This window comes from Pimephales promelas, chromosome 11 (genome assembly GCF_988280905.1).
Source record: "Pimephales promelas chromosome 11, fPimPro1.hap1.1, whole genome shotgun sequence".
Taxonomy (NCBI): domain Eukaryota; kingdom Metazoa; phylum Chordata; class Actinopteri; order Cypriniformes; family Leuciscidae; genus Pimephales; species Pimephales promelas.
In genome coordinates, this window is record NC_142779.1 from 5,612,433 (window position 1) to 5,627,052 (window position 14,620).

A 14,620-nucleotide genomic window follows, 5' to 3' on the forward strand; every position below is an offset into this window, starting at 1 on the left:
CTGAACGCATTCATTGAATGATAGATTCATATTTTGGGCGAACAAATATCACTTTAACAAACAGTAAAACAGGTCTCATTGCATCCGCTTGTCAGAGAAAGTGTTAACAGCAGTACGAACTGACAGTGATATCTATGGACTTTTTTAAGGTAATCATCTTCCCTCAGCTAGTTATTTTTATAACTGATTGACAGATCTTCGCTCTCAATTAGGGTTGGGCCGATGGACGATATCATCGTCCATTGTGATGGCTGACATCATCCCCCCGTTTCCATGGTGGCTGGCACGTGATTCACCACAGCCAAAATAGCGCTCTATTGCAGATTTAGCGCTTTTAATTCAAAATATTAACTTGCTTACCATTTCATGATGCTTACCATTCTCATATTCTGATTCTCAAATGTGTAAGTGAGTTTGTTTTGTCGTTTAAAAAAACGTTAAAGAAAAAGATCTTTATCTGTAACGTGAGATCGACGGCGTGTTTGGGCCGTAGTTCAGATATTTCTGTCTGTTGGATTTATTACAGTGCGGGAATTCATCAGTTTTTCCCGAAATACATGAAAGTAAGTGGCCGAGAAAAATAGCGTTGACTTTATAATTATTTACACAGTATCTATCTGATATGAATAAAAACCGTCGTCAATTATTTGAATGGGTTGTTATTTCTGCTTCCATAGACACCATTGTGTATTTTACAAACTAAAAATGTATTGTTTTGCTATAATATATGATATATATTTAAATGTTTGAAACCTAAAATAAATTTTATGTGGTTAAAAACACTGAACAGTTGTGATATAGCCTATGACAAGCGCTGGGTGCGTCTGCTATAGAGCGTGCCGAATTCGAAATTGCTGATAAGATATAGAGGAAAATATGTAGTGGAAAATGAGAATATTATGAAAATATCCCCCCCACTCCCTCCCGATATCATCGTCCATCGCGATGTTTCGACATCGTCTGATGCCAAATTGGTAGACATCGCCCAACCCTACCCTCAATGTTTAGATAGTCCCTTGGAGGCTCAATTTATTAGGGAGATAAACCAATGAACGGCTTACTAAAGGCGGGCATACACTGTGCGATTTTCGTCCGATTTTGAGCCGAATTCTGACTCGTGCGACTCATTTTCGTGTCGGACCGATTTTCAGCTTTGTCGTGCGTCGTTTGTCGTGCAGTGTTCGTGCAGTGTACAGGGAGAAACGAGAGGCGATTAACCTCTCGCGATCGACAATCGGATGGTCGGATGAATTTCTGGCATGTCAGAAATTTTGGTCGCTCCTCGTGACTATATCGCACAGTTGAAGCAAAGCTACGAACCGATTGCCCTAAACTCAGTGTTTTTTCCCTCACTGCACCTGCGCGAAAACAGAAGTTTAACCATTTCATCTGCAGCAAAAATAAAATTAAAATAAAAACGAGCTACAAATTACTGTTGCTTACCTCCAGTTGGTGTTGCAAAATGGATAATATTACCCACCGTCTTCAAGCCACCTGATATGTAACACCTCTTTTATTATTTTGTCAAACAATGTTTTTGAAATAAACCTGTTTTTAATTTTCATTGATGATTAATAATGGCAATGTTCGGACATATTATAGACTGTTAATAGTTATTTTATATGTATATAATTCATTGTAATCGACCTAAATGTTTTAGACAATTTTTAATGAGGAGTAAGATTAATATTTTATTATCCTCACAGCACGTTGGTTATGTGCTGTAAAAAAATATTGCGTGGCAAATTAATTATAATAGCGGATCAATTTAAGAGTAAAATTAGCCTATAGGCCTCCCCTAATAATGATAATATAATAATAATAATAATTAAATGCATAAATTGAAAATACTAAATCATCTTGATACTGATAGCAGATGCTTGTTTTGACAATATCTCTGGATACATACACGTAAATAGGCGCAATCCAGGGGGTTATCGCAGATATTACACGTATAGTGTGAGCAGTGAAGTCGCAGCTCGATGATCGGACCGTACAGTGTGAGCACATAAATCCTGAACTTTGGCTTTGCATCGCATGCGATTTACTCGTTCAGTGTGAGTAGGTACCTTGCTGAAATCGCACAGACATCGCACAGTGTATGCCCGCCTTAATAGAAGTCAATGAACAGAATGTATTTTTAAAAATCTTACATAGTACGCCTTAAAACCAATTTATCAACACATTCTTTAAATTACAGGCTTTAATGAAGCAGTTTAACTTTACTTTGGGATTTTGTAATAGTTCACAATGGCCTGCTGTGGACAATTTTATAATTATAATTACGTCCATTACAAGGAAAAACTATAAGCCCTCTACAAATACCTCCGGCTGTAGTTATACTGCTAACACTGCTGCACACACAGGATGTGTGAAACAAGCTTTGTAGCTGATGTTTTACCATTGTGACATTGATTGAGAGTCTTTTGAGTGACCAGGTCGGACAGAAACGTCATATCGGATCTCTTCACAGACATTATCATTTATTAAGACAGCTCACCTCTCTTCCACCTCTTCCACTTTACCTTTAAGTGTTCACCAAAAAAGTAAATAAAATCCTTTACTCCTCTTAACTTTACCCTTCTTTTCAGAGGAACACAAAATGAGAACATAAAGGCTGTTCGCAGTGCAAAAGGACAGAAAAAGTACTTATGAGTCTATATTAAGTGTTTTTTATGTACAAAACAAACTTAGTGGGAGAAAGAATGAACTGACAGCTCTCATTCAAAAAGAGAGTGGACAGAGACAGAAAAATCAATATAATTCTACACTGAATACACTTTATAATAATGACATTTAATATGTGAAGATTTTTTAAGTTCACTTCAATTAAAATAGTTAATTTTTAAAGCCTATTAAATGTTAAAAATGATGACTTTCAATTATACTGTGATGTGAAATGGCTATATTGACTAATTTCATTCCCAGAGACATCAGTAGAAGTAGCAAAACTATTCTGAAGCCATACAGTATTTAAAATGTAGGTTGTTATTTGCTGGAAATCATGCATTAACAAAACGTAAAATAATTATAAAATGCCATAAGAGTCTGTAGGAAAAGGCGAATAAAGCAAATGATCACAAATTTCAGCTCTCATATGCCTTCAGAAAACGTGGAATATAGCGCACAAGTATGAATTTCTTTTTATGTGTTTTGTCCTTGTGGAAGCTTGACAGTCACGGTCGGTCACTGTGAAAAACTTTGGATAAATGACAGAATTTTCATTTGTGATCTATTCGCTAACGCTCTCTCTTTTGGTCGAGGAGTGTTTAACATTCAGTCTTGGGTTGTTCTGGGGTTCATGGCTCAAACTCCCTCCCTAATTTACCTCCATTTCATTTAACCCTCAAAACCCTGAACCAATCACAGACGGCAAATAACCATGAGAGAACAGCTCCCACAGGACCTATGGAGACCGAGAGGAGTGAGGCAGATTAATGAAGAAAGATGGAGTGTGTAAATGATTGAGAGAGGTTCGGCAGTAGGAAAGGACACAGACAGGAAGAGGAAGAAGAGGGCAGTGAATTATAAACTCCTCTGGACTGATGTTAAGTGGCAGAGACACGGTCTTGTTAAACGGGCCGCTGCAGAGCGCAGGTGTCCAGCACACACACACACACACAAACAATGAGGAATGATAGACGGCTGTGAGAGAACAGTGATGGAGTGAGATGTCTGAGAAAAGACAGGACATGTGGGCTGATAGAAGGACAACAGGAAGGTAATGAGTGCAGGCTGAAAAACGAGAGAAACAGAAGAGGGAGTTTTAATCTGAAAGTCTGGGAAACACATTTGAACCGTGAGCAACAAGTTAGTGGGGGACTGAAGATGGGCGGGGTGTGATGCCACTGGGCTCATGAATATTAATTAGCCACTGCTGATGTTGTAACCTCATTAATATTCATCACCTCAGGTTTATATAGACGGGTCCTATTCATCGTCTCACACTGATTTAATGCTTCCTCTGATATTTTTACATTCAGTTTTAATACGGAATGTCAATTTAACACATTCATTCGGTATATTACTGATGAAAAAAGTGATTAAATATGAACGCATCAATGCTAAATTAACAATTTAGCAGGACAACGGTATAAAACAGAATGAACGCAACAATCCCAAGGTCCAGGTTTTTTTACACAGTGTCTTAAATGCAATGATTATGTTCTAAGACAAAAACTGTGCAGGCAAAATCTGATGAGTAAAAACCATAATAGGATTGGTGAGGACCAGTTTAAGTGTCAGATCATCAGAGTGAGGACAAATAGAGTAAAACGTTTTAGCCACTTCTCTTTCTGATACCCCTTTAAAGGCCTGTTTGAGGAATAGAGATCAAAAAATGTTCACACAAAGATGGCCATTTCTGAAATCCTTGAGGGAACTTTTTTATTATTATGAGGAAAACAGTTTATTAATCACACTAAGTGATGCTTTGCTTTTTGAAAACGTTTCTGTGATGGTTTAGGGGGTAGGGTTAGTGAAAGGGGATAGGATACAGTTAGAAAATAATTTTGTCTATGGAATGCCCATAAAACATTAAAACATGTGTGTGTGTGATTTATAAACTGTTTTCTTCATAATAATAAAAACATTTTTGATGTAATGCATCTCTATTCCTCAAACAGGCCTTTAAACGGGGTATCAGAAAGAGAAGTGGCTAAAACATTTTAATCTATTTGTCCTCACTCCGATGATCTGACAGTTAAACTCATGTTTTTGTCCAGTATAAAAACCATTATACGCCAATGAAAAATCTATGTAAAGATATAAAAACAATTTGTGTGTGTGAGTGTCATCCTTACCTTCAGAAAACGTTTGTAGCAGCAATAAGGACAGGAGCAATTTAACCAAAGTCATCTTGCCTCCCAAACCTTCACACCACGACATCTCCAACCTGAAACACACAAACACACAGTAAGAGCACAATCACCATATTGGCATCACGAAAAACAATCACTACTGTTTGGTGCTACTAGTGTTTCAGAAATAACACACTGCACTTTTCTGTACTGGTATTGCACATTAAAGCCTTCATGATTAAATTCTATGGCATTAGTAGAAACAAAGCACAGCTGGTAATCGACATCTGTGAGGTGAAATCCAACTCTCTAAATAAATAATGTTCATGTTGAGAGTTGCAATGTCTCCAGGTGAACCTCATTACAAGTTCATTGCACCTGATGTAAACATGTGATATGCAAATACCCTCATTGTCTGGTTCCTGATAAACTGTAACAAGCTGCATGTATCTCAGTGAAGAAAAAAATCTCACAGTTTGCACATTGATGGTTGCTTTAAGGTGTCCAAATAAAAATCCAAATGCTTTCTGAAAATTTGCATCAGTCTTCAGGGGTTAGACATTTCATTTTAGGTCAGTATAACATCTCATTATGTGAATATGAAGTACTAAATCTTATTCATGCAGCTCCATTCTGTATCCTAAGAAGAGTTTTCTTTTCTTTGACACTGTCAGTTTTGGGGACTGACAACCGCATTTATTATATATACAGATATGAGTCTCGAAATCTTCGGTTCAAAAAGCATCTTACATTAGTGCCTTGGATATTATCTGTATGAACGTGCAACTGGAGTCAAGTCCTCACTCTCTTACCAGTAACTTACAACTGAATGTCAGAATGGGAAAGAAAGGTGATTTAAGCCATTTTGAGCTTGGCATGGTTGTTGGTGCTGGTCTGAGTATTTGTCAATCTGCTCAGTTACTGGGATTTTCACGCACAACCATTTCTAGGGTTTACAAAGAATGGTGTGAAAAGGGGTAAACATCCAGTATGCGGCAGTGCTGTGGGCAAAAATGCCTTGTTGGTGCTAGAGGTCAGAGGAGAATGGGCCGACTGATTCAAGCTGATAGAAGAACAACTTTGACTGAAATAACCACTCGTTACAACCGAGGTATGCAGCAAAGCATTTGTGAAGCCACAACACGCACAACCTTGAGGCGGATGGGCTACAACAGCAGAAGACCCCACCGGGTACCACTCATCTCCACTACAAATAGGAAAAAGAGGCTACAATTTGCAAGAGCTCACCAAAATTGGACAGTTGAAGACTGGAAACAGAATGAGAACATGGATCCATCATGCCTTGTTACCACTGTGCAGGCTGGTGGTGGTGGTGTAATGGTGTGGGGGATGTTTTCTTGGCACACTTTAGGCCCCTTAGTGCCAATTGGGCATCGTTTAAATGCCACGGCCTACCTGAGCATTGTTTCTGACCATGTCCATCCCTTTATGGCCACCATGTACCCATCCTCTGATGGCTATTTCCAGCAGGATAATGCACCATGTCAAAAAGCTTGAATCATTTCAAATTGGTTTCTTGAACATGTCAATGAGTTGACTGTACTAAAATGGCCCCCACAGTCACCAGATCTCAACCCAATAGAGCATCTTTGGGATGTGGTGGAACGGGAGCTTCGTGCCCTAGATGTGCATCCCACAAATCTCCATCAACTGTCCTATCAATATGGGCCAACATTTCTAAAGAATGCTTTCAGCACCTTGCTGAATCAATGCCACGTAGAATTAAGGCAGTTAAAATTAAGGCAGTTAGAATTAAGTATATATATCCTCACTATAGCTGGAGGGCAACAAGTTCATTTCGTACCCAGGTGAACAGCCTTAAGAGTAACTCTTTTGCTGGCAGCAGAGCATGAGCTAAATAACTTAATTTGAAGACAAAGGGCATCATTTGCTAGCTCGTATAGTGTTTCACACCTTGTTGAACATGAAAGCTGCTGTTTCAAAATGATTTTATGCTTTTGATCCTTTTAGCATTGATATACAAGCAGTATAACAGTATGTGATGTTTAAGTATTTTTACTGCATACAAAATCTCTCAATTAATATATATATATATATATATATATATATAACAAAACTGTGCAGACCTATATTTAAAAATATCAAACATTATATGCAGTCTTCCTCTTAGAAGACTTTCTAACAAATATTTTGCAAGCTAAAAGCACTTTCAGATGTACGTGAAGTCACTGAATAGACAATACTGCTTGAGGAGAGAGGTGTTATATTGACAGTATTAATGATTAATAGGCATATAATTTATGCATTAAAATGAAGAATAGTTTTACACTTGTTCAAGTGAGGAGGAGGGTTCACTCAACAAGGAATTCCCACAGAGTAAAGTACTCACACACACTTGAGCTAATCGTGTGCTGCAAATCATCTCTTCAGCATCTTTCTCTCTCTCTCTCGCTCGAAAATAAATAAATGAAATAAATAAGTGTCTGAGTGAGAGGAGTGAAAATGATATTTACAAGGGAGCTTATGTGATGAGCGACTTAATTACAGCAACTGTAAGGTCGAAATTAATGATGTATAATCACGTCGCGTTCAACCTGCAGTTTAATTAGGCTAATTACAGTGCTGGGATTGGCTGAGCTTGTTTGTTTTGCTGGTATTTACCGTTAATGCTACAGCGTCAAAGGTGTCCGCAGGGATGGAGAAAAGATACGATCTCATTCTCTCAACATTCTAGGAAACCAATCAAATGAAAGTCTTAGGATTTAATTCCAAAATGAGAAAAGGCTCAAACAAGAATCCCATGTAGCACTGGATCTCCTGCTGGAGTGATTTGCACATTTTTGGTTATAATAGTTATAATCACTATTAAATCACCAACTGGTGTCAATATTAATGACACACATCAATATTTGTGAGAAAAACATCCAATCAAAGATAATTCAAAGACATTACAGTGTTGTATTCGACAAGTAAATCATTATTCTCACCAGATGAGCGTCATATTTTTAAGATTTTGTGTCAAGAAAAAAAAAATGTATAGTCAAAAACACCCTTATGCATTGTGTTCACAACAGTTGCATAATAAATGCTTAAGTCAGAAGGTATTTGGTCGTGTGTGTGTTGGAAGAACTTGATCTACCTTCTCAGTGTCCATGATGGATTCATTATTCAGAGGATCTACCTCACCCATGGTATGTCTATCTATCTATCTATCCATCTATCTTCCAAAGAAGTGTTTGTAAAACCTCAATCCTCACAGTTTGTGTCTAAAATAAAATAAAAAAAAGTGTTTGTTCTCAGCTAAGTACATTACAGTCAAACTGGAAAAGCACACGTCTTCTGGTTGTCCCTGTAGACTCAGTAGCAGGGCACATTGTCAACAAAAAATACATGAACGTTGCAACAAAATGAAATGAGCAAGTTGCATATTATAATGTTTTGGTTAGCATGGCAATCCCTGGTGTGGAATTTGAGCAACAACCTTGGCAGTGAATTGCATTTCGAGAGAAACAGAAGAGACATGAAAAAGAGAAGGAGGAAGAGAAGGAGAGAGCGAGGAAAGGCGAAATAGACGCATTTGTTTTCATTTGGCATCTTGCAGTTTCCTGGGTGATATAATAAAAGAGTTCCCTGGCGTCATATAGCAGCACAAACCTTCTCTGTCCACTGTGTAGCAGAGCATTCTGCCACTGGAAAAGTGCTGTCACATGGGCCCAATACAACTGCTTCTGCTGCAGGGAAATCCACACAATATATGATGCTTATGCTTTTTCTGAATATGGGTTCACAATACTGTTAAGTAAGTCATGTTTAATGGATGTGGGTGCACAGCAAAAAAAAAAAAGAAAAAAAAATGTGTTTGTAATGAAATACTAGCTGATCTGAATACTTCCAAACATTTTAAATGTATTTAACTATATTAAATAAACTAAACTACTATTTTTTTCCAATGATTTTTAAACATAATGCTGTTTTTAGCTAGCCTGGTTAAAACTAGATCATTCTAAGGTCTGGCAAAGCGTCATAGACGAATCATTTCCGGGGCGTCACCAACGAATGTCACGGATACGCTGTAAAAAAAAATATTGATGGTTTAATTTAAAAAAGTAAGTAACCTGGTTGCCTTAAAATTTTAAGTTCATTGAACTGGAAAACGTGAGTTAATACAATGAAGGAGAATGATTTAATCTCAAAATTATATGTTATCTGAACTAAACAAATTATTTAAGTTGATTTGACAAAAGAAAAAAATGATGATTACTACACTGTAAAAAAATATTGTTGGTTTAACTTAAAAAAGTAAGTAACCTGGGTTGCCTTAAAATTTTAAGTTGATTGAACTGGAAAAAGTGAGTTAATACAATGATGAAGGAGATTCATTTAATCATCAGAAACTCAAAATAATAAGTTATCTGAACTAAATAAATTATTATAAAGTTGATTTGACAAAAGAAAATATGTTGTGATAACAAATCTTGAAAATATTTTTTACAGTGAAACCACTCAGAGCGATGAAGGAGATGACAGATGCAGAACGGCGGTCGGCGGAGAAATATCTCAGAGTGTTGTTCTTTGCTCGGTTTTTAACAAAAAGGAAACGCTCAAAACGCTTAAAACAGACACGATAACTGATTCGAACGAGTGATGTTCCACGGCGGCATCCATCTTTGTAATGTAGGCTACAAAATCTGCTTCAAAATCCCAGCGCTGTCGTCATCGTGTAAAGCCCGCCCCAACGTTTCTGATTGGTGCCGCAATTTCAACGGATTGGGAATGGGCTTGAATGAGCTCTTTGCAAGACTATCTTTAAAAGCAAATCTAAATTTGCCGGAAGTTGTCTGGGTTTTCCCAGGCTAGTTTTTAGCATCTTGTAAATATTTTGCATTTTGATTACATTTTGTTGACTATTGGTATAGTAGTTAAATCAAATAATGCGCTAGAATTTATATTAAACAAAATTAATTCCAGAGTATTCACACTAAAAAGGGAAGTAAATTAACAGACTACAAGAGTCGATAATTACAATCATTTCAACTCTTTAAATAAAGAGAAACAACAACATTAAATAAAAAAGACCTTTTATATTACAACTGGGGCTTTTTTTAATATGGGATGATAAATGTGAGTTTACAAGAAAGCAGCTATTTCTGACTTAGTGATTGTTATGAAATGTATATTGAGCAGTATTATTGTTTAGGGTAACTATTCTTTAATTTTGCATTGTAGCCTGCCTATGACCCATAAAAAATAAAGTAAAAGTCAATATATTTAAATGTGTACATGCATGTAAAACAACAGAAAAGATTCAGAGCTACATTGTTTTTAGCTCATACAGTGCAGAAATAGGAAGAGTAGTATGTTAGTTTGCTAGTATTCAAACATATAGCCGAAATAAAACGGTTATATTGACCTAAAGCTAAATCTGAGAGGGACCTTCACTCTTTAATAACACATATATGAATGTGTTTGTTAGTTACATCATCACAGTGTGTCGCCTATTGGACACTTAAAAATAGAACTTGTTCTGACCTCTTACATACAAATCTTCAATCCCTCAAAACAACAAAAATTTGATGTAGACACTAATAAAAACATGACAGCAATCTGTTCTAATATGAGACAAAAATATTAAAGAAATTTAGTAAAAGCAACAACCTCTAGGCCAAAAATAGTTTCCTACTTTTTTGTTGAAAACCACTCATGTCTGGCAAAGGAAATTGAAAAAAAGGAAATGTAATTCATTTTCAAGATGCTTTCAAGCAGTAAATTGGTTGATTATAGTTTGAGAGCCTTGTTTTAAAGTATCAAGGGAAACTTGAAACCACCAATCAATAAAAAGGTTACTTGCCCACAGGGGTGGCTTGTATAATCCAACTCAGCAAAAAAAATGTTTGCAATATTATTCAAAATTCCTATAATTTTACTAATGATAAACCTACTGGCCCCTGTTGACAGACTCTCGTACTCTTGATGGAGCGAATGAACGCCCATCATCCATCCTAAACTAAACTGCTCCAGCCCAGAGACGCACTAGATTCCCATTTTGATTCTTATATGATATTGCCACTGTTGTCCTTTGTATCTAATTGTTTTCATAAATCATAACTTTTGGTCAACCTTTACATCTCTCTGTGGGTTTTGCAAAATGTAACCAATGAAAAGTATTAAAAAGACCATGTGACTAAACCTTAGATCACCATTGGATCCTAAAACTGTCATCTTTACCTTGAATTTAGTGCCGCATGCGGTTTGGACCGTCTCTGCTTGTTTGCAATGCAAGGGTTATAAAGAACTGGTACAGCGTTGTATTTGCTCAAGAAACACTATATAAACAACACATTCTCATCCCAAGACGACACCTAACTGACGCTTTTGACCATACATCAACATCCTATGTTTTAGGGTACCCTTTAACGACACTATCCTTGGGTGTCATCTAACTGACGCTTTACCTTTAGCGTCAGTTAAATGACGGGGGTAGGTTTAGGTCTGGGGTAGGGTTGAGATTAGATAGTGTCATCTAACGGACGTTAAAGGGTACCCTAAAACGTTGGATGTTGACGTATAGTTGGGATGAGAATTGGCTCATATAAACGCTAATATATTTTATTTATTTAAGGAGCGGAGAAGAGTGTCTAGTCTAACATTTGTTGTCAAGTCACAGCCAGTACTGTCTTAAATAGCCTGTATGAAGCACTTCGTCTTCAATAACATGAGATATTGGACAAATGACAGACAAAAAAACTAAGCGCCGACATAGCTACAGAAAACTTTATGGTCAGGTTTCACAGAAGCCAGGAACGGGCCTTAGTTCAATTAGGACACTTGAGTCACTTTTATAAATGTGACTTAGAAAAAAAATGCTCAATGCATCTTGAGACAAAACAACGGCACAGATATATTTTAAGATGTCAGTGCAAGTTGCTTTCAGTTAAAACAGCTCAAACATGCATTTTAGTCTTGTCTTTAGTCTTCAAGGCTTAAGTCTTGTCTTTGAAACCTTGTAAGTTGATGAAAATACGATGCGGAAGTTCTAATGACAGACAAAACACACGTCTAAAATTCACAGAAACTCCAGTTGAGCTTGATTTTGTTAAAATGTCAAACACTACTTTTACAACACAGTGTTTAATTATTTAGAAAATGCTGTGGGTTTTTTCCTTTCCTGAAAAGTAGCGTGTTTGTAATAATACTGTATATTACATACACACAACACCCACCGTCTTTCTTAACTCGCCACACACACTTACAAGGACTAAAGAAACACAGCTTAATTTCTTTAATGATAAAACGCTTTCTTCTATCTCAGGCTCAGCTTAATATGCAAAGATAACTATAAGACTTGACAATCTATTTGTCATGCTGCCAACTAGTTGTGATGCTGTGCACATCTTAATGCAGGAACTGTGACATGCAACGCAACTTACACTTCAGTAAATAAACCGAGCAAATGAACCCAAATGTGCTGATGGAATTATGGGAGTTTGCCGCATCAGCCCAGTAATGCCATGAGTGTCATCCGTTTGACACTGATCTCAATGAACTCAAAATGGGTTGCACTACGTGCCACTTGACTTAGACTGAAGGGGAAGTCCACTCAGAATTACAGTAATTGTCCCCGCTGATAGTGTCGTTTAATTGCATGTGCTTTGAGCCGTTTTAGCGCCCAATTCAAAATAAATTATGCAAATCAGATAATGGGGCAAACATGGGCCCAGCATTGGGGCTGTTTGTGCAATCTGATCATAATTTGCACTGGTCAATTTACTTTTTTTCCTCAATGTCAGTACTTTGTTGTTACCTGTCTCACACCGACCACACACACACAATCGATCTGGCTATAATTACTGCTGCCATGCCCATGATCACTACAAAATGCACTCATTCTTTTTTTTACCATGTACTTTTCATGGGTGTTAGTAGAACCAAGTAAGGGGTCCTTATGTTTAGGAACCAAGCACATTCTACAATAAGTATCATTAAGATAGAAAGCGTTTATGATTAAAAGATGCAGGTTTTTTTGCATTGAAGTATAGTGCAACTGTTAAGTAAATTAGCCAATGTATCTCAGAATTGTGACATTATTTACAATGGAAATCTTGATATTTTACAAGGCTTTAAAAGACTTCAACATAATATACACTACTATTCAAAAGTTTGGGGTCGGTAAAAAATGTTTATGTTTTAGAAAGACTCCTTTTGCTCAGCAAGGCTGCATTTATTTGATCAAAAAAACATTATTAGTGTGGAAAACAAATATTGCAATTTAAAACTTCTATTTTAATAAATTATTTTCTATTTAATAAAGCATTTTCTATTTTAATAAATTTTAAAATGCAATTTATTCCTGTCATTTCCGGTGTTTTTTATGCCACAAATAGCCTCAAAAAAGATGTTTTAGCTTGAATAATAAACAGGATTTTACTGAAATATTCATGCAAATGCTTTAAAAAAAAACAACTCACATTATAAAATGCCAGATTTCCAAAGCAACAGAAGGACGTTGTCACAAGGACGAAGATGAAGAGGAAGGAGAGTTCAAAAAGGTTTCTATAAACAAAATGACAAACTCAGGTAATCCACAACAAAGAGAAAGTAACAGTGTGTCTAACATGCACACATAAACAACCACCAACAAACACAGTGAAGGTGAGGAACTGAAATACACAGTGATAATGAGGAGATGACGAACAGGTGTGATGATCTGACGAGTGTCCATGATGACAATGAGTGGCGGGAAAATCAAACAAGGGAACACATGTTATGAATGAAAACAAACTGAAAGTCCATGAAATTGAAACTAAAGATGAATGTGACAAACATCTTAACCCTAAAACCATATTCTGGACAAATGTAGGCAAAATAGTTTTGATTTATTTAAAAAAAATACTTCCCTTGATCTGAGTGGTACAAGACTTGGCTACTTTTCCTAAGTTTGCTTCCTGAACAGAATGTTAAGTGGGTTAAAAAAAAAAAAACTCCTTAATCTTGTATTTGGGTCAAAAATGGGCACCCATAGAAATGATTGGGAAAAACTGTAATTTAGAGCATCCTAAAATAAGCCAAAATAAGACACCAGGTGACAGCAAAGTCACTTCATCTTTAGGTTTTAGCTCTAAGAACTTATTGGAATGATATTTTAATGTAGTTAAAAAATTAAACATAAAAATAAGCATAATTTACATAGAAAATATGGTACTTTTTGAAGTAAATAAATTCAAAAATACCCCCCAAAATAAAGAAAAACACCATAAATGGATAGACCAAACTTTATCAAAGACAGTGATATAACATCTGAGTCCTGTGCCCACATTTGTCCACAATTACAGGATTAAGGGCTTTACGGTTTGAGGGCTACGTTTGTTTAGCATTTTTCTAAACACAAAGTATGTTGACTTGAGACGAGTGACATTCATTTGACATTCCTGACGTGTCGCGCAACACCATAACAATCAAAAAGTGACTGCATAAACTATTATGATCAATATCTTTGCAGGATATTTGACTTTCCACAGCACCATTTGGATTATTGGCACATCATATGAGTTTAATCAGTCATTATTCACAATTAAAAGGTACAATAAAAACCTTGATAACCCAACAAAGCCATCTGCTGACTGTAATACGACTACTAAATCAATTACCCGAGTAAACAACACTATCAAAGTACAATGGGTTATAATTCTTGATGATACCGGTTGACGGTTGTTTGCGGTAAATGTATGGGAAATTATGATGAGTTCTCTCAAAGCCAGTAGAGTAGGTGAGCTACAATGCATCCACCGTATCCTTTCCTCACAATGGATTTCAGCGAGATTATGAGTGACAGGACTTAACCT

At 36.5% G+C, this 14,620-nt stretch overlaps 1 protein-coding gene across 1 annotated transcript in view; it reads right to left on the bottom strand.

The window, feature by feature from the left end:
• Nucleotides 1-14,620, bottom strand: part of cdh23 (cadherin related 23) — a 247,724-nt gene that overhangs the window by 217,385 nt on the left and 15,719 nt on the right. Inside the window, exon 2 of the mRNA XM_089116802.1 lies at nucleotides 4,803-4,894. Coding sequence (XP_088972928.1) covers nucleotides 4,803-4,887 — 85 coding nt within the window. The 5' untranslated portion in view covers nucleotides 4,888-4,894. The remainder of the gene's footprint in view (nucleotides 1-4,802; nucleotides 4,895-14,620) is intronic.